The 24,063-nt window shown below is 41.6% G+C and overlaps 2 protein-coding genes across 3 annotated transcripts in view; one reads left to right on the top strand and one right to left on the bottom strand.

Moving 5' to 3' along the window:
• Positions 1 to 8,788: 8,788 nt before the first annotated feature.
• On the bottom strand, positions 8,789 to 21,360 carry RWDD2A (RWD domain containing 2A). Of its 2 annotated transcripts, none has more exons than XM_074187081.1 (3): positions 21,098 to 21,360; positions 17,535 to 17,768; positions 8,789 to 11,694 (listed from the first exon to the last, which is right to left on the bottom strand). In XM_074187081.1, the coding sequence occupies exons 2-3, from the start codon at positions 17,742 to 17,744 to the stop codon at positions 11,020 to 11,022; spliced, it is 885 nt and encodes a 294-aa protein (XP_074043182.1). In that variant the 5' UTR covers positions 17,745 to 17,768; positions 21,098 to 21,360; the 3' UTR covers positions 8,789 to 11,019. The 2 variants fall into 2 exon arrangements, with proteins under 2 accessions (XP_074043182.1, XP_074043181.1); XM_074187080.1 differs by lacking the exon at positions 21,098 to 21,360 and adding an exon at positions 17,897 to 17,997.
• A 205-nt stretch (positions 21,361 to 21,565) lies between these two features.
• PGM3 (phosphoglucomutase 3) overlaps positions 21,566 to 24,063 on the top strand; it is a 30,835-nt gene continuing 28,337 nt past the window's right edge. Inside the window, exons 1-2 of the mRNA XM_074187079.1 lie at positions 21,566 to 21,684; positions 23,100 to 23,305. Of these exons, the coding sequence (XP_074043180.1) occupies positions 23,102 to 23,305 (204 nt within the window). The 5' untranslated portion in view covers positions 21,566 to 21,684; positions 23,100 to 23,101. The remainder of the gene's footprint in view (positions 21,685 to 23,099; positions 23,306 to 24,063) is intronic.

Raw genomic sequence — 24,063 nt, 5'->3', positions numbered from 1 at the left:
AATATTATACATTAAGGTTTTATTTTAGGTTTTTGCAAAGCAAATGGGGTTAAGTGGCTTGCCCAAGGCCACACAGCTAGGTAATTATTAAGTGTCTGAGACCGGATTTGAACCCAGGTACTCCTGACTCCAGGGCTGGTGCTTTATCCACTGTGCCACCTAACTGCCCCCTATACATTAAGATTTTAAACAGTTAATTCAGTAATTAAAATTTCTTTATGTAATTGAATGCAATCTTAAGTTACCTTGTACAGGAAATCAAACCCAGTTATAGCAAATACTTCCATTTTCACAATTTAAAACTTTTGGTGTCAGCATTTGGCTTTTACTTCAATTCTTATTAAGACAGAGCTTAATTGAGATTGAATCTAGATTTCCCAGTCCCACAAAGAGTCTGTAAATTTACCTTTAGATTATCAGTTCTCCTATGCCCAAAGGGCAACAAAAAATGTGCATATCCTTTGATCCAGCAATAGCACTACTGGTTCTATACTCTGAAGAGATGATGAAAAAGGCTAAAAACATCACTTGTACAAAAAATATTCATAGCAGCCCTGTTCGTGATGGCAAAGAATTGGAAAGCAAGTAAATGTCCTTCAATTGGGGGATGGCTTAGCAAACTGTGGTATATGTATTCCATGGAACATTATTGTTCTATTACAAACCAGTAGGGATGGGAATTCAGGGAAGCCTGGAGGAATTTGCATGAACTGATGCTGAGAGATGAGCAGAACCAGAAAAACTTTGTACACCCTAACAGCAACATGGGGGCGATAATCAACCTTGATGGACTCGCTCATTTCATCAGTGCAACAATCAGGGACAATTTTGGGCTGTCTGCAATGGAGAATACCATCTGTATCCAGAGAAAGAACCCTGTAGTTTGAACAAAGTCCAAGGACTATTATCTTTAATTTAGGAAAAAAACTTGATATCTTATTGTCTGATCTTGCTATCTCTTATACTTTATGTTTCTTCCTTAAGGATATGAGTTCTCTCTCATCACATTCAATTTGGATTAATGTATACAATGGAAACAACGTAAAGACTGGCAAATTGCCTTCTGTGGGGGGGGGGGTGACGGTGGGGGAAGGAAACAATGTAAAGACTGGCAAATTGCCTTCTGTGGGGGGGTGTGGGTGGGAGGAGGGAAGTAAGATTGGGGGAAAATTGTAAAACTCAAAATAAATAAAATCTTCATAATAGATTATCAGTTCCCATATAATTCTTTTCATTTATTTAAAAAATAGAGTTAGAAAATTACCAAATCAGAATTTACTCTTCTAGCCAAGGGCAAAGCTCTTCTCCAGATTGAACTCCTAGACTGTTGAGCATGACTAGGTCCTGAGAGAGGCTGTACTCTTCCCAACCCAGGGAGAAGGTATGGGGCATATTGCCTCTAACCACCCTCACACACACAAACTCACACAACTACAGACCTCCTCTCTTGTGATTCCCAAGAGTTAAAGAAAGGCAAGCAAAGTAAGGTTTTGGCCAAAAGGTCCAATCTGGTCTGATCCTAGAAAGATAGTCTAGTTCAGGGGTCTCTCACGTCTTAGAAGTCTGAGCCAGTTCAGACCAGACTCAGGTCCCTTCATGGTTGCCAAATGGTATTGCCCATAAAGATGGAGAGCTCTTGTGAAAGGGAAGAATCATAACTTACCCTGGAGTTGAAATTGCATAGGATTTTTATTTCACAAACCTGCAAAGTTCATAGAGTAAATTTTTTTTTTATTAAAGGGACAACAGGCTGCTTATAAGTGGCTTGAGGACAGGGTGGATAAGGAAGGTCCGTCCATGTGAGGTGTCTGAGGGAAAGAGTGAAAGGACAGCAGCCAGGAGGGCTGCCTGGGCTGAGACTGGAATGAAACCCTGCCAAGGAGCAGGACTGACTGAACAACAAAATTTTAGGTGAGACTGCCTGAGGATAAAAGGGAGAAAGGAATAGAGACCATGGTTCTCCAGCTACCTACATGTTAGCTAGCTTAGAGAAAGTGCCCATTCTACAAAGGGGGGAATGAAGGATTAAGAGACTTTTCTTCCAGGTCCCCTCACTTAAATGCATTTCCATAGTTGGTTTGACAAGGATGGCGCTTGGGTAGTGGTTAGTACCCAACTCCAGGTGCTCTCCAATATACATGCCACAGGGACGTTCCTCCAAGAAGTGTCCAAGACAGTACTCACTGTGCAAGGGTGACAGTCCATGCACTGATCTTTCCTGTCCCAAAGGCATGAGCTTTAAGTCCCAACGTAAGTTATTTCCTGAGTCCAGCATCACTTCCACATCTTGGGCATGAGGGGGGCATTGTACCCTCTCCCCATCTGGAAAATCCTTGTACAAATTTTTGGCCCCCCCTTTCATACCATAGAAGTTTGATTTTTTTTCCTTTTTCTTTTTTTAGAATGTTTATAATACCCAATTGTAAAAAAAATTAGGTTCATATTATACAATTATAAAACATTATCCCAAAATAAGAGGTGTCTTTAATGGCATTTTTGACTTCTTGAAATTAATATGCTGACTTTATGAGTTTTGTCTTAATTAAGGACAAAAATGACCAGAGATTTTAGCCTTAAGGAAGGGCAAAACAGGATTAAGTTAACCAATCATTTATTGCTATTTCTCTTAAGTTGGAACCTTAGCAAGTGTGTGTATGGAGTGGGGGAAGGAGTGCCTAGACCAGCCCAATGATAGGCATTTACCATTGATTTAAATAGCCTTAACAATCAGAAGTGATCTAAAATGTCAACTCTGTCCTTTTTAATCAAAGAAGGGTCTGGCCCCCAACAAAGGATGAAGTGGGGACAAGGTAGGGAAGAGATAAACGGAAACCTGGAAGAGACAGGGACAGGGGATGAGGCCTCAGTTTTACAATTAAGTAGTCATCTCTAAGCACCCTTTTCAATTGTTCATTGACTTGACTTGATTGACTTAATTATCTAGGTGAAATGGAAAATTCTAGTCATTTGTTACAGAAATAAAAGTTTAAAACTTATTTATGACATTATACATGTATTTTATGCATTTCTGAGTTTTAACATTTTTTGACATCTGCTGACTGGTCTTCATGTGTCAATCTGTGGCTTCTGCATGAAGAAGGGGGAAATATTGGACAGAAAAATATGTTTTATAATTTATTCCCTCTGTACTGACCCCTCCACCCCTCCCATTGTCCAAGCTATGGGATGAGGTCCATAAATCCCACAAAACAAGCTTCTATCAATAAAACAATGGCTCCCTTTGCTTTACCACCCCTCATCTACATATCCTAATTAGGGAGGGGTTGTCACCTGCTCTGGAAGAACATGATTCCCCCAAACAACCTCTCCTACCAAACTACCCTTCCTTATCGCCTGATGTCTTGTCCTTGAAGCTAGCCCACTCTTGGGGCATGCATCCCCACCTAATATCTCTTGCTGCTATACCTTCCTCACTGCTCATTCTCTCCTGGCAGCTTAGTTTGCTTAGGTTGTTTATGTTGCTTAGGAATCAGTGGCTTCCAATTGCCTTTACTCTTTAATAAACCTTTTTGTTCCTAACATTTCTTCTGGGTCAGAGTCAATCTTTTAAGTGAATTCTTTCGTGTGTGCTCCAATTCCTGAAACCTTAAAATCAGACACATTTTCTGGCAACTCACAAAATTCCTCCCCAAAATTCCTATTTAATTTCTTAGAGGGAGTAGAAGGAAAAGAGCAATTAAAATACTTGTTACTTGAAAGAATGTTAAACACTGAAAAACCCCCAATGTATTGTAGACCATGATTTCTTCAAAAATAAGGGAAGGGGGAGCAGCTAGGTGATGCTGTGGATAGATCACTGGCCCTGGAGTCAGAAGGACCTGAGTTCAAATTCAGTCTCAGACACTTAACAATTACCTAGCTGTGTGGCCTTGGGCAAGTCACTTAACCCCTCTGCCTTAAATATTTTTTTAAAAAAAAGAAAAAATAAGGGAAGTTATCACTTCCATATTGGAGACTTTTCCCCATCACAATTTTGAAATATATTTTTGTAGATATTCATCCATTTCATTCAGATGGTAAATTTTATTGGCATAATAAATAGCTCACAATAATTGTTTTAATTTCCTCTTCAATGGTGGTGAATACACCTCTTTGATTTTGGATACTGATATCTTGGTTTTCTTCTTTCCTTTTAAAGCAAGTTAGCCAATGGTTTAATCTATTTTATTGTGGGTTTTTTTCATACACAAGCATTTAGTTTTAGTTATTAGTTAAATGATTTTCTAAATTTCAATCTCTTCTTTGATCTTCAGAATTTCCAATTTGGTGTTTGAGGATTTTTAATTTGTTCTTTTTCTAGTTTTTTTAAGTAGCATGCCCAATTCATTGCTCTGCTCTTTCTCTATTTTTATTGATGTAAGCAATTAAGAGATATAAAATTTCCCCTAAGTATCACTTTGACTGTATTCCATAAATTTTGTAATGTTGTCTCATTGTTGTCATTCTCTTTAATGAAAGTATTGTTTGTTTCTGTTTTATTCTTTGTTGTATGATTTGTTCTAATCCTATTTTTTTAGGATTAAACTATTTCCAATTAATTTTTAATCCATCTTTCCACTACTCATTATTGAATGTAATTTTTATTGCATTATGCAAAAAGGATGCATTTAATATTTCTACTTTTCTTCATTTAGTTGTAAGGTTTTTATATCTTAATACTTGTTCAATTTTTGTGTAGGTACCATGTACTACTTTGTGTTTTTTGTGTTTTGTGTTTTTTTTTTTTGGCAATGCAATGGGGTTAAGTGATTTGCCCAAGGTCACACAGCTGGGTAATTATTAAGCGTCTGAGGCCGAATTTGAACTCAGGTCCTCTTGACTCCAGGGCTAGTGTTTTATCCACTGCATCACCTAGCTCACCCAGTACCATGTATTGTGGAGAAAATATTCCTTCTATTCCTGTTCAATTTTTCTCCAGAGATTTATCATATCTAACTTTTCTGGTATTCTATTCACTTCCTTAACTTCTTTCTTGTTTATTTTTTGATTAAGTTGATCTCGTTCTGAGAGGAAAACGTTGAAGTCCCCCTCAACTTTTGTCGATTTTTCTTTTGTAAGTCATTCAACTTCAAACATTTAGATGCTTTACCATATGGTACCTGTATGTGTTTTAGTTGAAATGATTGTGACTATGTTACATGTAAATCATATTTTACGTCATATGTATACAGATATTCTTAACGTATCCCATATAATTTGCTGGGATTCCAAATTATTTACTGGGGTTTAGACTCATGCACTATATTGAGTAGTGGATGAATGGCGTAAAGTTGTGAATGAAGGAAGAAAATTTACTTTAGATCATTACTTATCCAACTGACCCAGACCAGCCTATTTCACATCTTCTCCAGATATCCATCATGATGCCAGGTTCTATGCTGCTAGGGATTTTGCTAGTGTGATACTTCAGCCACTTTCTCATCACAAGAAATGGGAATTCACCTCCAAAAACTATGCTTCACTCACTTCACTGGGACTAAGCTATGCTTTTTACTGATGGGTGAACAATGAATATTTTATTGTTCACTTTGTGCAAATGCTAGCACAAGCAAGACCAGCCCTCATCTCAAAGAATTAACTTATTTACTAGGGAAAGATAACACCTAAAGAGAAGATAGAAGGAGTTGGGGTTCACTATGGCAGGGAAATGTTGTGCAGCCCTGATTTACAGCAAGATAAAGTGATGGTCCACCTTTCATATAGACATAACTCTGAGGCACTGTCCAAAGCTCAGATGGGAAGGGGATAAGGATGGCCGGAGTACAATTTGGAAATAGCCACTATCTTTATCTAATCCCAGATTGTGCTTCACGTCTATTTGCACTGTCAAAGGAACAAGAATCAAGCATGGGCATTTTGCCATCTTCCCTGTTGCCAATTTGCCACCTCATTCTACTCTTTGCCTCTTGTTCTCAAAAACAATAATCAAACCAATTCCATCATAGCTACTGGAAAAAGTGATGGGAAATCTGCAGTCTGCAGTCCACAGTACCTAGAACAAAGGTCTTGGTGATGAAGAGACTGAGATGCCACCGACAACCTTGCTACTATCAAGATCAAATGGTGTTCCTTGGCTCCCAGCAGATTAAGAGGCCCTTCCTAGAAGGGAGAACCTTCATTTTTATATTTGTATGCCTGTTGCTGAATATCATAGTGTTTGGCACATAGTTACTATTCCATCACCCCACTCACTCAAATTCAATCCATGTGCATGTCATGGCATCACCTCCCTTGATGCCATGATCTTCAAGTTACAATTTTTCTAATCCTCAATCAGATATCTGGGATGATAGTTTATATCAATACCAAATACTTTATCAAAAAAAATACAATTTTAGGAATGGGGTACTCTAGCTAGAGTTTTTGTTTGGCAGCTCTTAGCTAGGTAAGGTAGCTCATAACTTCAATAAGGACTAAAATAATAGCCCACCCCTGTCAGGGAGAGGCTTTCTAATCACTACACCTTATTAGGATTACAGAATCTTAGATCTAGAGCTGCAAGGGATCTCAGAGGCCTTCTACCCTCACTTCATGGACATGGAACTTGAAGCCCTGGGAGGTTAAGTGATCTACCTTAGTGTCAAACAGGTATAAACCTAAACACACAGGACTGAACATAGGTCTACTCATTCTCAGCTTACCCAACTCCACTCCACCCCCATCCCTTAGATGGGAAGGGCCAGTAGACATAACCCAAAGTATGAAAGCTCAGAAGAGGGTGCTCATGATGGTCTTTCAAGATATGACCAAAGAGCATTAGTAGAGATGGCCAACAGAGCCATTGAGATAAACAGCAAAGACTTGTGGAGTGGGAAGCAGCAATAGTGATTTTTCCAGAAGATCCCAGGATGTTTGGTAATGGCTTGGTATGATGAATCATTGCTGTCTAGGCACAGATCCTATGTATAAAGGTTTCTTCACATGTTGCCTGAGAACTCATCCTCTATTTGTATGACCTATATGTTTGGTTCCTTGCTCATATGTGAGCATTTTCTGCATGTGTCCCCTTTTACTGGTGGGATGCAACTTGTGAGAAAATTGAGTCCAGATATATATGATATAATTCAAAGTCTGCAAAAGTTTGAGGCCAGTCATGAAATAAAATCAAAAGGACAAAAGCAACACCTCCCAGTAATTCCACCTAAAGGGTTGCCCCTTTCCATTCATTTGCATGGTAAACCAAAAGAATCTTGAGGGTGAGAATAACTGATGGAGAGTGAGAAGGAGGTGCAGGAAGAGCTGAATGGTGATAGTTTGGCAACTTGATACAGTGAGACTGGGAACAATTCCCACCAGAAAGTCTAAGCTCCCTCACACCAGACAGGGAGTCCACACTCCAGAGGCCAGTGGGGAAGAAGCCGAATGGCAGCAATATCCTTGTAGCATCAGAGGTGTTTGCTTTTCCCTCTATGAATAAGTCCTGAACAAACATGTTCCTGGCAAGTATGCTTCTCCACAAGTCTTTCTAGCTATGTTTACTTTTCTCACAGATGGTGTATTGGTTGGGGGAGTATGCCCAAGATTTAAGTAAAGAAACATTTTATTACTATTTCTTACCATGGCAATTTCATTTCAGTGCCTTTACTTTATTTTTTAGGTTTCTGCAAGGCAAATGGGGGTTAAGTGGCTTGCCCAAGGCCACACAGCTAGGTAATTATTAAGTGTCTGAGACCAGATTTGAACCCTGCTACTCCTGACTCCAAGGCTGGTGCTTTATCCATTACGCCACCTAGCCGCTCCTCAGTGCCTTTACTTTAAACACACTGGTAGGGGTACAAGTGGATCTAGATCCAGAAAGGAACCTTGGACCTGAGGTAGTTACCTGGGGTTGGGGTGGGGAACAACACAATTTGAAGGTTGGGGCCTTCAACAGGTACCACATGTACATAGTAAGATAGTTTTCCTTCATGTGCTATGGTGTTTGATTAAATGTCTGTTTTTCTTTTGAACTGGGTCCTCTGATTGGCTGGTGTAAGTAAACACATTAGTGGAAGAGCGTCCCCCGCTTTGGACTGACGGTAGTTTTTCTTGGGCCCTTTTGTGAAGGGATATTTCCTAACAACCATGTGGTCAAAGATGGTCTTCCAGAGTAGGAAGATATGACCCAAGAGCATTAGTTGAACCAACTGGAGCTGCTAATTGGAAAAAAGACTGAGAGAAGCTTATAGCTGTTTTCAATTATGAGATGGGCAATGTCTAAAGTGGGACTGATTATGTTCTCCTTAGCCCTGGAGGACAGAACTAGGAACAATAATAGCTAGAGGCTGCAAAGGAACAGATTTCAGTTTAACAGAAGCAGAGAATTTTCTAAAAACTAATGCCATCCAAAATGGGATGTGCTGCTTTGGGAGGGAAGGAGTTCTGACTCACTGGAGGTATTCATGTGGAGACTAGATGAGCACTTTTTTTTAGTTTTTTTTTTTTTTGCAAGGCAAACGGGGTTAAGTGTCTTGCCCAAGGCCACACAGCTAGGTAATTATTAAGTGTCTGAGACCGGATTTGAACCCAGGTACTCCTGACTCCAGGGCCGGTGCTTTATCCACTATGCCACCTGGCCACCCCAGATGAGCACTTGTTAGGAAATGTTGTAGAGGACATTCGTGTTCAAGAATAGGTTGAACTGGATGGCCTGAAGTTCTGTTCAACTCTGAGATTTTCCTACATGAGTACATTATTTTTGATGCTTGTGATTTCAAAAATTACAAGTTAGCTCCCTTTCAGTCCGAGATGTAGAAAATCTAGCAAAGATGAAAATAAACAAAAGAAGTTGATTTTGAATGCAACATTTATTACATAGCTAATACTAAATATACTTGTACTGGGGATACAAAGATAAAAAAGGATAGTCCCTGTTCTCAGGGATGTTACATTTTAGAGGGAGCTGGGGTGAGTGGAAGCAAGATATGGCACATACACTAATACATTTACAAAAGGGAGGGGGAGAAAGGAAAGATACAGACAAATTGGACTAGGAAAATTGAGAAGATAAAGGACTTTTTTGCTTAACGAATAACAATATTTATCTCAAGTAGGTAAATGGCAAATATGATTGCCCCATTCAACAGACTAGAAAACAAGGACATTTAAGCTGAACATTTATGAGTAATAAGTACACTTCTGATATTTTAAGAACACTATGAAAAAGTTCACCTATTACACAACATATTTTCACTTACAGAAAAAAAAACTCCTGAAAACCGATTCTTTTAAAGTTTAATAAAATGTGAACAGCTTTTTGTATAAAGACATGACAATCAAAACAAGCATTCCCTCGTCCCCCTACCCCTTCTTTCTAAATGGTCAGAACATTTTAGAATTTAAAGCTATTTGAGCTAGATCAACTAACTCAGAATTTCTTAACCAAGGGTCTGCAAACTTGTTTTCAAAAAATATTTTGATAACTATTTCAATATAGTTGATTTCCTTTATAGTTCCATATATTATATTTTATTCATTAAAAAATTTATTCTGAAAAGGCTTTACTAGATTGGTGCATGACCCAAGAAGGTTAAGAACCTCCAGTAGAGCCTGACATAATTTTATAGATGAAGAAACTGAATCCTGGGGAAGTTAAAGACCTTGCCTAAGGTGACACAACTTTAAGCAACAAATCCAGGACTCAACACCAGATCTTCTGAAACCCAGGTCAAACTTTTTTTCCTTACATCACTCTGTTTGAGCCTGGGCTCAGGTACCCACACTATTTAACATGGATTTACTGCTGGTAGCAAATGATACATCCCTGCCAAGGAGCTGACCAAAGAGTCAATTTCTGCTTATGGCCATGTTAATAGGGGAGGAAGCTCACTGTCCTGCCTCAGGATAGAAATCACAACAATAGGCTGCTCATTAGCACCATGTTCTAAACTAATGAGATAATCAGTACAAAGAATTAGTTGGAATAAAATTCTGCCAGAATCTGCCCATATCCCACACTTTCTATTATTTTTAAAAAGTTCTGCTTCTTCCTTTTATTTGTTTGCATTGCAATTTCAACTTACTTTAGCCAGGACATTAGTTTAGCCTTCCTATTCACTACCACAGCAGCTAACACATAAAATCGATTTCATTTAAACTCATGTTTTTATTCTGTCTTCTGCATATTCCCTTAATGTTTTGTTTTGTACTTCTCAGATGTATTTCACATAGATTTCCTGTCTCTCTTGATCCCTTTCTAGGCTGGGAGCTAATTCTGCATCCTCCTTAATGGAGAATTCCAGTCACAAAAGGTGGTGTAAGCACCTGAGGCCTCTCTGGGTCCCTGCCAGTGGCCCACGCCCAGGCTTTCAGATACTCCACAGTTTAAGAAACCAGATCTTCTTTACCTGCCTGTGATGTGATGGTTTCCTAGAGCTGCTAACAATCTTAAACTGAGTTATTTACAATGGTCCTAGTGACCTGGGGTCTTCATGGCTGCCCAAGGGCATCCATACTAATCAACACACACACACACACACACACACACACACACACACACACTTCTACATATCTACATTGTGCCTAGCTGGCACAGACTGCTGTTTGGTGCTCCATCAAATACAAAGGGAACAGGAAACTAGGCTACAAAGGTTGCAAAGCAAACTAGGGCTAGAGATGCAGGAGGTGGCTTGCTATTTCTTTCTAAGAGGCAGCATAGGCTGGGGGTTAGAGGCCTGGGCTCTAGAAGACAAAGCTTCAACTCTGCCTCTCCAACATACTAGCTTTTTGATCATGGGCAAGTGCCATCAACTCTCAGATTAACTGTTAAGGTAAGCTGTTGACTTGTATCGGAGAAGGAACTTTTCCACATTGAGGGTTTCCTAATAAAAAAAATAACAGGTTTACACTGCACACCACACCTCCTTTTCTATGCGAAAAAAGGATTAAAAAAAAACACAACTTGCTTCTACACTGCAATATACTAACACATAAAATTAATTCTTTAAACTCAAGTTTTTATTCTGTCTTAGTGGAAAGACTAACTTGAAAAACTGCAAATGCTGCTCTGTGAACATATTTTTAGTGTTCTGAACTTTTGCTTTCAATGCCAAATAGTATCTGAAAAATATGTTCACTCTGATGCTTTTTGAGGAATTCCAAGAACTTGCCCAGATCCATGTGGTAATCATGCCTGTAACCATGACCACCAGACTCAAACTGCAATTCCTCAAAAATCTTAAAGAGGCGCAGCTCATCCCCATTGCCTTCTGTCTGCACAGTCTCAGCATGCTTACAGGAAATATGCTTCCAGTTGGGATACCTGATGGTATGCCAGAATTCCTCACACTGCTCTTTTTTGCCCTCCACACAAATTATACCTGGCTTCCCTGTCAGAAAAAAACCAGTCAGACTCAATCGTTTTGCACATTCCAAGATCCTCTTTCGCAATTCTGGACGACATATCTGGTGACTATAGATCCACATTCGGTGGAATGTGGTCTTCACAATCTTTAACTTTGCAACAGGTTCAGAAAAAAGCTTACTCTTCCGGAAAAAGGGCACACTGTTGTCGCGGAGCCACTGGACCGCTGCACATACGCACAGCTCACCAGGGTCAAAGGTTGCAATGTAAGCAGTGAGAGCTTGGTTGAGCAGCAACTGCTGCTGTCGGTCAAGGGCGTATGACCGCCCAAAGAGCTGCAGCTTGACATTTGGATAGTTGTGAGGAAAGGCAACCTGCAATTCAACATCCCCCTGCAAATGGAAATCAGAAAAGAACAGATAGCACAGGTCATGAGTAAGGACTACTTTTCATAAGTTCTAATACATGCACAGTACTTTGCAAACCTTAAAAGGCTCTATTAGCTATTCTGATTATTATCATCGGTTCATTCAAAGACAATACAGGGATAGCAGGGAGCTGGGAAGTCTGGAGGACTTGGGTTCAAGTCCTGCCTCTGGCTTATATAAGGGATGAGGTGAGAACTCCTTTGAGAAGGGGCTGCAGCCAGAAAGAGCAGAGACAAGACAGTCCCTGCCTCCAGCAGCTGCAGCCCTATGACACAGTCACCCTTCTTTTCAGGAATTCTGCTTCATTGTGGTGAAAGCTCCTAGAAGAGCAGGACACACTGAGTCCTCCTCAGCTACAAAGGCTCTGGTGTGGACCAGGTAACTGAATACAGTGAATCTATTATCAAGGATAAGTCTAGAAGTTCGGCACCAAGATGACTAGAGAAGAAAGGATTTTTTTTTGGGGGGGGGGTCTATAAAGTTTTAAATCTCACCAATAGGAAAGATCTGTACTACCTTCCCCAAAAAATGTTATGAGGAAAATGTCCTCCAAAACTCAGAATATTATAAAAATAAATTTAAGTTATTATTACTACAGAGGTGTTTCAACATCCATTAAAAGAGAAACCACCCCCACAAAGGGACTTACAGCTCTTGAATGCATAGGAGCAGGTTAGAGTCAGAAAGTATCTTATCATCTCACTGAGAACAGAGTCAAACTCTGGGATAGGCAAAACGTTGCACCATTAAGTTTTATTTTAATTAGTACAAATGATTTGAATACTTAATATTTTCTAAATATCATCTGTTATACTCTCTTTAGTCATTGCTTTTAAAAAGATATTTACATTTATTTTCTCTAGGTTAGCAAAATTTTCTAAATTTTCTATTTCTACACTTGTCTATGGGCTCTGAGGGATGTTACAAAGTAGGAATGAAGTGTACAGTTTAGAGGAGGCTATGATGCTTTGAGAACCAGGCTCAAAGGAAACAGTCAGAGGGGAGGGAATTAGGAAGTAAGTTATAAAGAAAATACAGAGGGAAAATCTTAACATGTCAAAGATTTCTGAAAGAAGAAAACTCAAAGCCTTAAAAAAATCAAATTAATAGGAAAATATCAACATAGGAAGAAATATGGTTTTCAGAGTAAACAGAAAGGGAAGATGGATAATAAAGACAATGAGGTGAGAGAAATTCATTTGGAAAGAGGCACCAAAAAATGCAACTTAAGAGCTAAGGAAGAGGATGGGACAAAGCCAAGATATCAAAGTAAAGGCAGTAATCTTGCTATTTCAGTGCAGAGAAAAGCCTTTTTTATTCTGTCACAAGGGAGCAGAAATCCTGGTTGTAGTTCCAAGGTGAAAGGAATACTAATATTTGCAGTTCAGCAGAGTAGGGGTCTTGGTCATATAGATCCAGAGCCAAGAGAAGTCTAGCCCTTGTGGCTACAGCACAGCAGGGGCTGTTCTTGGGTAAGGAAAGAGGGAAGACCAAGAAGGGAGTGATCAAACCTGTTTCTGGATCCCACTGCATTGTAAGTATCACAAACTTGAAGACCATCCCCTCCCCTGAACTAGCTCTAAAAAGAGCACCATGAAAAAACCTGAAGTGAGTAGAGCTCAACTTTACCATGAAGTTCAAAGTCAATAAATAAACAGGCTTGAAAAATGAGCAAACAACAAAAAAGAATTTAACCATAAAAAACTACTATGGTGGAAAGGAAGACCAAGGCAGAAATTCAAAAGAAGCCTCAAAGGAAATTGCTAATTTGACAGAAGCTCAACAAGAATTCCTGAAAGAATTTTAAAAAGAGGTAAGAATGGTTGAGGAAAAAGAGGGGAAAAAATGAAAATGATGTTAGAGAATTATGAAAGACAAAAAAATTCAAGGAGGAAAAAAATTTTACTAAAATGTTGGATTAGTCAAATGGAAAAAAAAAGAAAAAAAGACCACTGAAGAAAATAATTCCTTACAAATTAAAATTGGGCAAGTGGAAGCTAAAGACTCCATGAGACATCAAGAAACAGTAAGGCAAAGTAAATAGAATAAATGTAAAATATGTTATTGGGAAAAACTGAAAATATGAGATAATTTAAGAATTACCTGAGAGCTATGATTAAAAAAAAGAATCTGTACATCATACTTTAAGAAATTATATAGGAAAACTGTACTGATACCCCAGAATCCAAGATTAAAATAGAAATGAAAAGAATCCACCAATCACCACCTGAAAGATATTCCAAAATGCAAATTCCCAGGAATGATATAGTCAAATTCCTGAGGAATTCTCCAAGTTGTTTTTAAGAAATCTTCAAATACTATGGTACCACAATCAGGATCACATGAGTTTAGCAACTTAAAAAGAGTTGAAAGCTCGGAATGATATTCCAGAAGGTAAAGGAGCTAAGTATTCAGTAAAACCAAGTAAAATTCTTCAGGGTAAAAATGTACAACTAATGAAATAGAGGATGTTCAAGCATTTTTGATGAAAAGACAGAGATGAATAGAAAATGAGACATTTAAACACAAAGCTCAAGATAGAAATAAAGTAAACATGAAAAAGAAATCATATGAGACTCAACAATGTTTGACTATTTACATTCCTATATGGGATGATGAAACACATCACTCCTAATAACTTTATCATTATTAGGGCAGTTAGAATGTCTCCACATAGAGAAGGGCATGGGCATCAGTCATTTATTTTGGGATGATCTCAAAAAAAAATGGATAGGTGAGAGAGGCAGGATGAACTAGGAGAAGGGGAAGGGACAGGAATAACAAAGAAAATTCTAATATATAAAAGAAATTTGTGTAAGGAAGAAGTTTTACAATGGAGGGGGAAAGGGGGTGGGGTGGGCAATGTTTAAATTTTGCTGTCATCCAAATTGGTTCAAAGAGGAAATACATATACACATTTAGTTGGGAATAGAAATTTATCTTACCCAACAAGGTAAGGGGGTAAGCAGGGGAAGGAGGATGAGAAATGGGGAAAGGAGTATTAAAAGGAAGGGTGGATTAAGGAAAGCAGTGGTTAGGAACAAATCAGATATTTGAGGACGGGCAGGGCAAAAAAGGAAGAAAAAAGGACAAACGGAAGGAAATAGGATGGAGAGAAATACACAGTTAGTAATCATAACTGTGAATGTGAATGGGATGAACTCACCCACAAAACGGAAGTAGATAGCAGAATGGTTTAGAAACCAGAATCCAATAATATGTTGTATACAAGAGACACACTTGAAACAGAGAGACACACAGAGTTAAAATAAGAGAAGAATCTATTATGCTTCAGCTGAAATAAGACAGTGGTAGCAATCATGATCTCAGACAAAGCAAAAGTAAAAAAAAAAAAGCTCTAATTTAAATAGATAAGCAGGGAAACTACATTTTGCTAAAATGTACTATAGACAATTAAGTAATAAGAAAAGTTTTTGGAGCAAATTTCTCAGATTAGGGTCTCATTTCTCAAATATATGGGGAACTTAGTCAAATTTATAAAAATAAAAGCCATTCCCCAACTGATAAATGGTCAAAAAATATGAATAGTGAGTTTTCAGAAGAAGAAATCAAAGCTATTGAGGTCACATGAAAAAATGCTCTAAATCATTACTGATCACAGATGCAGATTATAACAACTCTGAGGTATTATCTCACACCTATCCAATTGGCTAACATGACAAAAAAGGAAACAAATGCTAGAGGCTTTGTGGAAAAATAGGTTCACCAATTGGTAAAGTTGTAAACTGCTCTAACAATTTTGGAGAAGAATTGGGAATATGCCCAATACAAATGCAGTACTAAGGTCTTTATTCCTCAAAAAAAGAAAAGGCCTTTATGTACAAAAAATATTTATAGCAGCCCTCACTTGTGGTTTCAAAAATTGAAAATTATAATAATGGCCATCAATTGGGGAACAGCTGAACAAGCTGTGATATATGACAGTGCTAAAATACTGCTGCACTATAAGAAATGAGGAGAGAGGTGATTTCAGAAAAATTTGGGAAGACCTATATGAACACCTTAAGAGAAATAAGAGACCATGGTACATTGAAACGATACTGTTATGATGATTAAATGCAAAAGACTTAGCTTCTCTTAACAATACAATGATCTAAGACAATTACAAAGGACAAAGGATATAAAAAATGCTATCCCTCTTCAATGAGAGAACTGTGTGCAAATTGAAGTACAATTTCCTTACTTTCTTCATTTTTCTTGCTTTTTTTGCAACATGGCTAATATAAGAATTTGTTTTGCATGTTTTCACAAGTATAAATTGCCTTCTCAATGGATGAGGGAGTGGCAGGAGAGAATTAAGACTAAATTTTTTAAAAAAGAATGTTAAAGGGCAGCTGGGTGGTACAATAGATGGAGCACCAGCCTTGGAGTCAGGAGTACCTGGATTCAAATACAGCCTCAGGCACTTAATAAATACCTAGCTGTGTGACCCTGGACAAGTCACTTAACCCCACTGCCCTGCAAAACCAAAAAAAAATGTTAAAAATAAATATATAATAAAAATGTTAAGACAAGGGGGAAAAAATACACCTAAGGATAGGATTAGCTTAAGGGGAGGAAAGGAAATTAGAGGTAACAGGTAGACAAATGGTAAGAGACACCTTAAAAAAGATTCAAATAAAAGAAATGGATATATTTTATTCACAACAAAAGAGGGAAACTTGAAACTGAATATCTTCGACAAATACATTATTAATGCATCTATGCTGAAAAGGGAAGTGGTCAAGTGGGAAAAAATATGTTTATCAAATTTGTTTGATGAGGGTTGTTGGATATCCAAGTTATAATTTCAAAAAATATATAATACACATACACATGTCTAAACAGGCATACACACACATATGACTAATACATTCCCCAAGAGATAATTGTCAAAGGGCAAGAAGTGTTCAAAAAAATTGTATTTTCAACCACATTAAAAAAATGCTCCAAATCACTAATATAAAAAGAGGAACAGAAATCTAAACAAACCTAAGGATTCACTCCACATCCTGTCAATCGGAAAAAATGATGAAAAATTTTGGAGGACTTGTGGATAGGCATGCTAATACACTGCTGATGAAGCTCTGAAATGGTATTATCATTTTGGAAAGCAATTTTGAATTATACAAACTAAGTAACTAAATATCATTTTGAAACTGAGATTCCATTCCTGAGGTTTTACCCCAAGGAAACCAATGATATGAAAAAAGTCCTCCATGATATATTCAAATATTTAAGGGAGCACTTTTTTGTGATAGCTAAAGATACCCATCAGTTGGGTAAATCAAATCAATAAATAGATAACAAGCTATTTCTGTGCTGAGACGTCCTATGTGATGAATGCAGAGAAGCATGGAAAGATCTGTATGAATTGATGCAGTGAAGTAAGGAGAGGCAAGAAAACATTCTCTGCATATCTATACATCTCTACATATAGATACAATATACAACAAGTGAATCTGCCAAAATTGTAAAGACTAAGCAGGAATCGAGTGCAAAGACCAGCCGTGCTCTTTCTCAGACGTTTTTGACGCATCCATCACTAGGGCTGTTTTGTTTTTTCTTCCTCTCCAAAGGCTCCTGGAGTTGGAGGGGAAGGGTCTCTGGCACGGTGTGGTCATGCGGAAAACATAAAATCTCAATAAAAATCTACCTTAAAAAAAAAAGAGGCGCGCCTCGAGGCTTGGGGAGATTTCTAAAACTACAGCCTTTGGCACATCTTTCTCCCTGCGTTTGGCTCGGATGACGTCATGGGGTGCCGCGTCCCCGGGGCAGCCCCCCTCCGCGCCGGGCAGACCTACCGGGTAGTCCGGATAGACCATGATGACGAAGCCGATTCTGGGGGGCAGGGGGCCGCGGGGGTTCTTCAGGTAGTACTTGACGCGGCGGAGGGCGTTGGGGTCCTCCAGCATCACCTCCCCTTTGTTGGGGAACATGGAGTACAGCATCTCGATCTCCAGCAGCTGCAGCTCCAGGCACTCGTTGACCGTGGGCTCCGCCGCCGCCGTCATCTCGGGAGCCGGGGGGCCGGCTGCCTGCGGGGCGACAAGCCGAGCGGACACCGTCGGGGGGGGGGGGGGCTGCGGCCGCGGCGCCCCCCGGCCCTAGGACCCCCGCCCCGCCGGCCCCCCGCCGGCCCCCCGCCGCCCCCCGCGTCACGCACCGCACAGCCCGCGCGCTCTCCCGCCGCCGCCACCGTGGCTCGGGCTCCGCCGCCGCCCAGGATCCGCAGCGCCCCGGCTCCGCGCCCGCCCGCGCCCGCGCCCGTGCCCGCTCCCGCGCCCGCCCGCCGCCTCTGCCGCCTCTGCCGCAGCCCCGCGCCCGCCGCAGCCTCGGTCTGGGGGCGGGGGCGTGGCCAGGGCGCTCACATCACACTACGGCGTTTTCTCCCCTATAGGAACAAAAGGCAGAGGGGGGCGCGGGGCTGCAGGGGGGGCGGGGAGCCGCGGGCTGCGGGGGCGGGGGGGGGCGCGGGCCCGGCTCAGCGGCTGGGAGCCCCCGGCTACAGGCAGGACGGGAGGACCCCCCCCACGGCTCTCGGCCCGCTGTGCGGGACACTTTGTACATTAACGTCAAAAGAAAGCGCGTGGCCGAGGCGGGCAGGCCGAGGCGGGCAGGGCGGCCGGGCGGCACGCACGAGGCCCCCTCTGCCCCGCTGCCCCCCAGGGGGCCCTTTGTCCTGAGCCTTCTCTCCCCTCCGGCCCGCTTGTCCTGTCCTACGTGCCGGCCGCTTGCTTCTTGGGGCGGGGGCGGGTGGAGGGGCAGAAAGCGGGCGAGCACTGAGGGCTGTGCTCCGGAGCCAGGGATGCCAATGGGGCCTGGCACTTAGGGGGCACTTACTCGTGCAGAGCACTGAAATGCCAAGTGACAGTCAGTGGGAGCGCCTGCATTTAAGAATGGGGGAAAGGGTACAAAAGAAGATGCCAGATGCCCAGCTCGGAAGACTCTTAGTAGCTTTGCTTTTGTCTCTCTGCCCAGCTCAGTTGGCACCGAGCAGCTTTGGCACACTTCCTCCACTGTTTGCCAACATTGTAGCTTAATGGCAGCCTATAAAGATGGCGGGGGGAGGTCTGCAAGAAGGCCGGGAAGGGGCAGGTTCCCGGGGACAGGGCACATCAGTCCCGTTTTTCTATCCCCCAGTCTTTTCTACTTCTTCCCCTCCCTTTGGTTCGACCAAGATGGGCTCCTTTGAACCCTTTTTTCCAGCATTCCTTTCTAACTCCACGTTCAAAAGTCAGAGGCTGGGTAAAAATATGCTTGGTTGTCATGGTTACTTTCCAGCCTGAATCTCCATGGCAATGCACTAAATTGGCAACACAGAAGAGGCCACATTGATTATCTTTGCATCTCTAGAGCATCTTTGTTTCAGGGATTACAGGTAAATAAAGACAATTCATCTATTTATCTTAAAGGGACACTGAGAAAAGGTAATGACCATAACCAGAACTTAAGGGGAAAAGGAAAAATGGATTGGATTGCCTTTGAGAAATTTAAGGATCCCAAGTTTTTCCCCCGAAACAAAAGCTCATCTTAAAAACAAAAACCCTAAATATTCTTCTGATGATTCAGGGGCTTTTAGTCTTCTGGAGTAAAAGGTCATTCAAAGGCCACTGCAAAAACCGTGATTCTCAGTAGGCTACAAGTCACGCTACAAACAGAATTCAAGCTACAAGCTCCTGCCAAGGTGCTAGACACTAAACTACAATCTGAAGTAACAAAGACACAAATCTTGCATTCTAGGGAGACTGTGCAAATATTAAATACTAGCAGGATATAGAATACCACAAACTATTTAGAGAGAAACAGTTAAGACTTTCTATAAAAGATGGTTTTTGAGCTGTGTTGAAGTGAGGGATTCTATAAGGTTGTAAGGAATGATCAATCTGGCTAGGAGAATGGGAAGACCCAGTGTATTCAAGGGGCCAAAATGCTAGATTGGGACCAGGTCCAGGAAGAACAGTTGTATTTTATCTTCAAAGAAAAAAGAAAAGGTACCACTAGTGTTCAGATCTTGGCAGCTCTGTAAAGGATGGATTAGGAGGGGGGGGGCACTGGAGGCAAGGAGATGGGGGGAGACCACAATAACAATCCAAGAGAGCTAGAGTTCCTTAATGAAGATGCCGGATCTGTGACTGGGGAGCTATTGTTTGCTAGCCACATTATACAGGTAGTGTGAGTGGCTAAAGTGCTGACTTTTCAGAAATATAGTATTAAATTAGTCCAAGCCATAAACCTCAGTTTCTATTTCTCAAGAATCAGGTGAGCATGAGAACCCAGATCTCTGGCTAGAAAAATTTTGTTACCCTAACCATATAAGATGTAAACAAAGAATAACTTTTCTGGGAACACTTAGGTATACTCCCCTTGTCTTTGGACCATCAAGCTTGACCAATTGTAAGGGTCAGCAGAAAAGAGGAGGGGGAAATGGTTTTTTTTTTAACCCAAACCTTTGGCTTTTCCTGTTCTCTCTTTCATAGAGAGTTAGGAACTGCCCTGCTTCTTCCAAGAACCAAATTAAATTTTAACTCTTTGCTGCCACTTTGGGAGGACTCCAAGTACTCATTTTCAGTTAGGGTTTCAATTCCCTGCACAGTAGGAATGGAAAGATTATTTTTTTGGCATCTACAAATGCAGTAAGTCAAAGTTAAGGTTCCAGAATTAACCTGGTAAACAAGAACGACGATTTTGCAGGAAGTTTCATAGATAACAGTTAAATATAAAGTATCATTATAGATATAGACATATACACTATATATATATATATATATATATTCTATAATTCATAATGACAAAGAAATTATAAAACACCTGAAATTTCACTGGTATAAAGTACTCCTGGGTGAGGAAATTCCTTTTCCAAAGAGCCTCTTTTGCAATTTCTAGACTTAGAATGGAAAAGGTAGTTAATCAGGGACTGTACAGTAAAAGTCATTCTGGATTTGAACCAGGACCATGCTAGTTTTGGGGTCAGCTCTTATCATGAGGCTTGTATATTGACTAAAATACTTCATTGGGTAATATATAATATGGATGCCTAACAATATGAATGAATGTGAAGAAATAACATATGTAATAATACCTATCTAAATAAATATATATATATATATATATGTATATATATATGGCTCTCATATATTAAGCAGAAGAAGCGGGTGAGGGGCACGAGGGTGGGCGAGCAGAGCAGCATTAGCCGAGCCTGGGGGTGGCCCAGGGGAAGGTGCCCCCCACTCTGGGGGCCCCCGCGGAGGGGCCACCTCGAGGACGCCTCTGCGGAGGCCAAGCCCCAGGCTCGCGAGGCCGGGCTCTAGCCCGTGATCCGGCGGCGGCCCCGGGCTCGCCCCGCGGGCAGGCGGCTCCCACCTACCTCTGATAAAGCTTAAAGCACTACGGGAGGCGCCCGCTGGTGTCACAAGAGAAGGGGGCTGCTCCGGGCAAGGCCTCTGGGCCGGAGGCCTGGGGGTTGGGGACCCGGGTCCCCGCCGCAGTCAGGAAGAAGGCCTAGAGCCGAGGTCTTCGAGGAGCCTGCGAGGGGAAAAAGCGCGGGGCCGCTCCCGGGCTGCTTTCGCGCATGCGCCCGGGCTGCTTTCGCGCAGGCGCAGCCACGCGAGGCAGGGGAGGGCTCCCTCCTCCCGGACATAAGCCCCGCCTCCCCCACTGCGGCACTGGCCCGGGGCTGGGCGCAGGCGCGGAGGGCACGTGCGGCGCCGGGTGGTGGGGGAGGGGAGGCGGCCCGGCCCCGCCCCTCTCCTCCTCGGCTGTAGGGGATTGGCGGGGCGCCGTCTCGAGGCCGGAAGGAGTCCGGAGGGCACTGCCACGTCTCGGGCGGGCCGGGGAGCCGGGGGGGCGGGGCCGCCTGCTGGGAGTACTTGGGGCGCTTCACCCGGTTTTCCCCCCGTGTCCCAGGCGGCCGCGTCTCTGCACTGAGGGCCGGGGGGCAAAACTGGAGGCTAGGTGAGCGCGGCCCTTGTGCCTCCGGGTGCGGGGGGCTGAGGGCCGCGGGGAGCCGGGGGGCGCCGGGGGGCGGGGGGGGGCCGAGGAGCGCGCGAGCGGCCCGCCCCGCGGTGACGTCACCGGCCGAGCCCGGGGGGCCGAGGGGCCACGTCGGCGCGGATCGGGGCGCGGGGCGGTCGCTGACCCCCCCCCGCTTCCCGGTGCTGCGCAGGGCGCGGTGAAGTCGGGGGGCGGGCGTGGGGGGCACCCTCCAACCTAATCCGCCCCTGCCCCAGGTGCCCTGGGGGCTGCCCTTCATTGTGTCCTGGCTGTGACCCCTCGGAGCCCCTTCCCCATGGAGTAGCTTTGGAAGGCCCCCCCTGTATTTTTATGAAAGAAATCAGTGAACTCAAACCAGACATTTGGATTTATTTTTTCTTCCTTCCTCTTCCCCCTTCCTTCTTTTATTTCCTACATTCTTTGTTGTTTTTGAATTTTGAGTTCCAAATCCACTCTCTCCTCCTAGGCCCTCCCTGCCCATTGAAAAGACTAGCAATGGGATATCATTTATTCGTGTGAAATCATGTATAAATCACTTTGGAGCGAGTTTTTGTTGTTTAATCTTTTTTTTCCCCAGTGTGTCCCGGTTTTCTTGTCAAAAAAAGATCCATTTTTTTAACAGATGAAGATACTGAGGGAAATAGGGTTTAAGGGACTTGGCCCAGGTCACACGATCAGGAACTGTCTGAGGCAGTATTTGACCTCTGGTCTTCCAGATGTCAGGGCCAGTATTCTATCCTCTGCGCCATGGAGCATTCCTGAAGCTACTTTATTTTACTTGATTTTAATTTAACGGTTCCTTATTAAGTGCCTAATGTTTGCAAAGTCCTATTTTACTATGAAGTATAGTAGTTGCTTTATGTTTTTAGTTAAGCCCTGGCTCCTGTGTACCTTCATTGAGTTTATTGGCTAATGGTGGAATTCTATACACACAACTATAAAAAAGAAAACCAAAATTTCATTAAAATGGGTGTAAAGTACTATGTAAAATTATTACTAATTTGGGCATTTCTGCAAAGATGTCACAAAGTAGGTAGTATTTGAATTGGATTTTGAAGGATGATTCATATTCCTAGTAGCAACTTACAGGTCATTAGGACTCTCAGGGAGATCAGTCTTAAATGGCTTTTTCCTCAATTCATTTTGAGTTTATCAATTTCTGGGGGTGTCAACCCAATCACTTGTCTGCAGACATTGCCTGTAAAATACATTTTATTATTTGTTAGTGTTTTATTTTATTTGTAGTTAATTACTTAGTATATAGTAAAGTTTTTGTTTTTCTGAGAATAGCAATTATATGATATATAATTTCACACAAGGAATATTATGTAGTTTTAAAATTATATTTTCTCCCAAAATATCTTTTAATTTTTTAGACATGGATTTGGATGCTGTTACCAGATTTTCAGCATTACATGCCAAGCCAGATGGACTCATTCTTCAATATGGCACTGCTGGATTTCGAACAAAGGCCAACTGTCTCGATCATGTCATGTATCGGATGGGATTGTTAGCTGTCCTGAGGTCAAAACAAACAAAGTCTGCTATAGGGGTTATGGTCACAGCATCACATAATCCTGAGGTAATGGGTCTAGGGATTTGAAAAATCTCTTATTTAAAAATCTAAAAACTAACATTTATGCTCTTGGAATCAGAGTTTAAATTTCAAATCCCATAATGTTTTTTCTAATTGATTTATGTTTTTGAGTCTGCAACAAAAACCATGAAATAGTTTTCTTCATTAAAGGGAGTGGCTTTGTAGTACATGAATGACTCTTTAGTATTGAGAGAATGAAGTAATGTTTTTCTCTTTGGGACCAAAGTTCATATGAAAAAAATAAGTGTTCTTCCAAATAAATTTTAACTCCCTCAAAGGAAAATAATGATGATTTTAATCCAAGTCACTTGAAAGTAAATGAAGAGATCTCAACCCAGAACTATCTGAAACTTATTTTGGGGGTGTTCAGACAATTTCACCACTAGGTCACTAGGTTGTGAACAGATCCTTTGGGCTGAATAGATGGAACCAGTCAAATAATTTTAGGTGTTTTGGTAATGACTTTTTGATCTCTTATTGGATGTTCAATAAGGCTTCAAGACAACAAACATTTAATTAAGCAAATGTTTATTACCCTCCTACTCTATTTAAAGCTGTGAGGCACTGGGGAAACTAAGTTAAAGTATTTCAAGGGGAAGCTAGGTGGTGCAGTGGATAGAGCACAGGCCCTGGAGTCAGGAGTACCTGAGTTCAAATGTGGCCTCAGACACTTAATAATTATCTAGCTGTGTGGCCTTGGGCAGGCCACTTAACTCCATTTGCCTTGCAAAAAAACTTAAAAA

The sequence above is a fragment of the Macrotis lagotis genome, chromosome 5 (assembly GCF_037893015.1).
Source record: "Macrotis lagotis isolate mMagLag1 chromosome 5, bilby.v1.9.chrom.fasta, whole genome shotgun sequence".
In the NCBI taxonomy this organism is placed as follows: domain Eukaryota; kingdom Metazoa; phylum Chordata; class Mammalia; order Peramelemorphia; family Peramelidae; genus Macrotis; species Macrotis lagotis.
The sequence above is the reverse complement of the archived record's forward strand: the minus strand, read 5'-3'. Positions and strand labels throughout refer to the sequence as shown.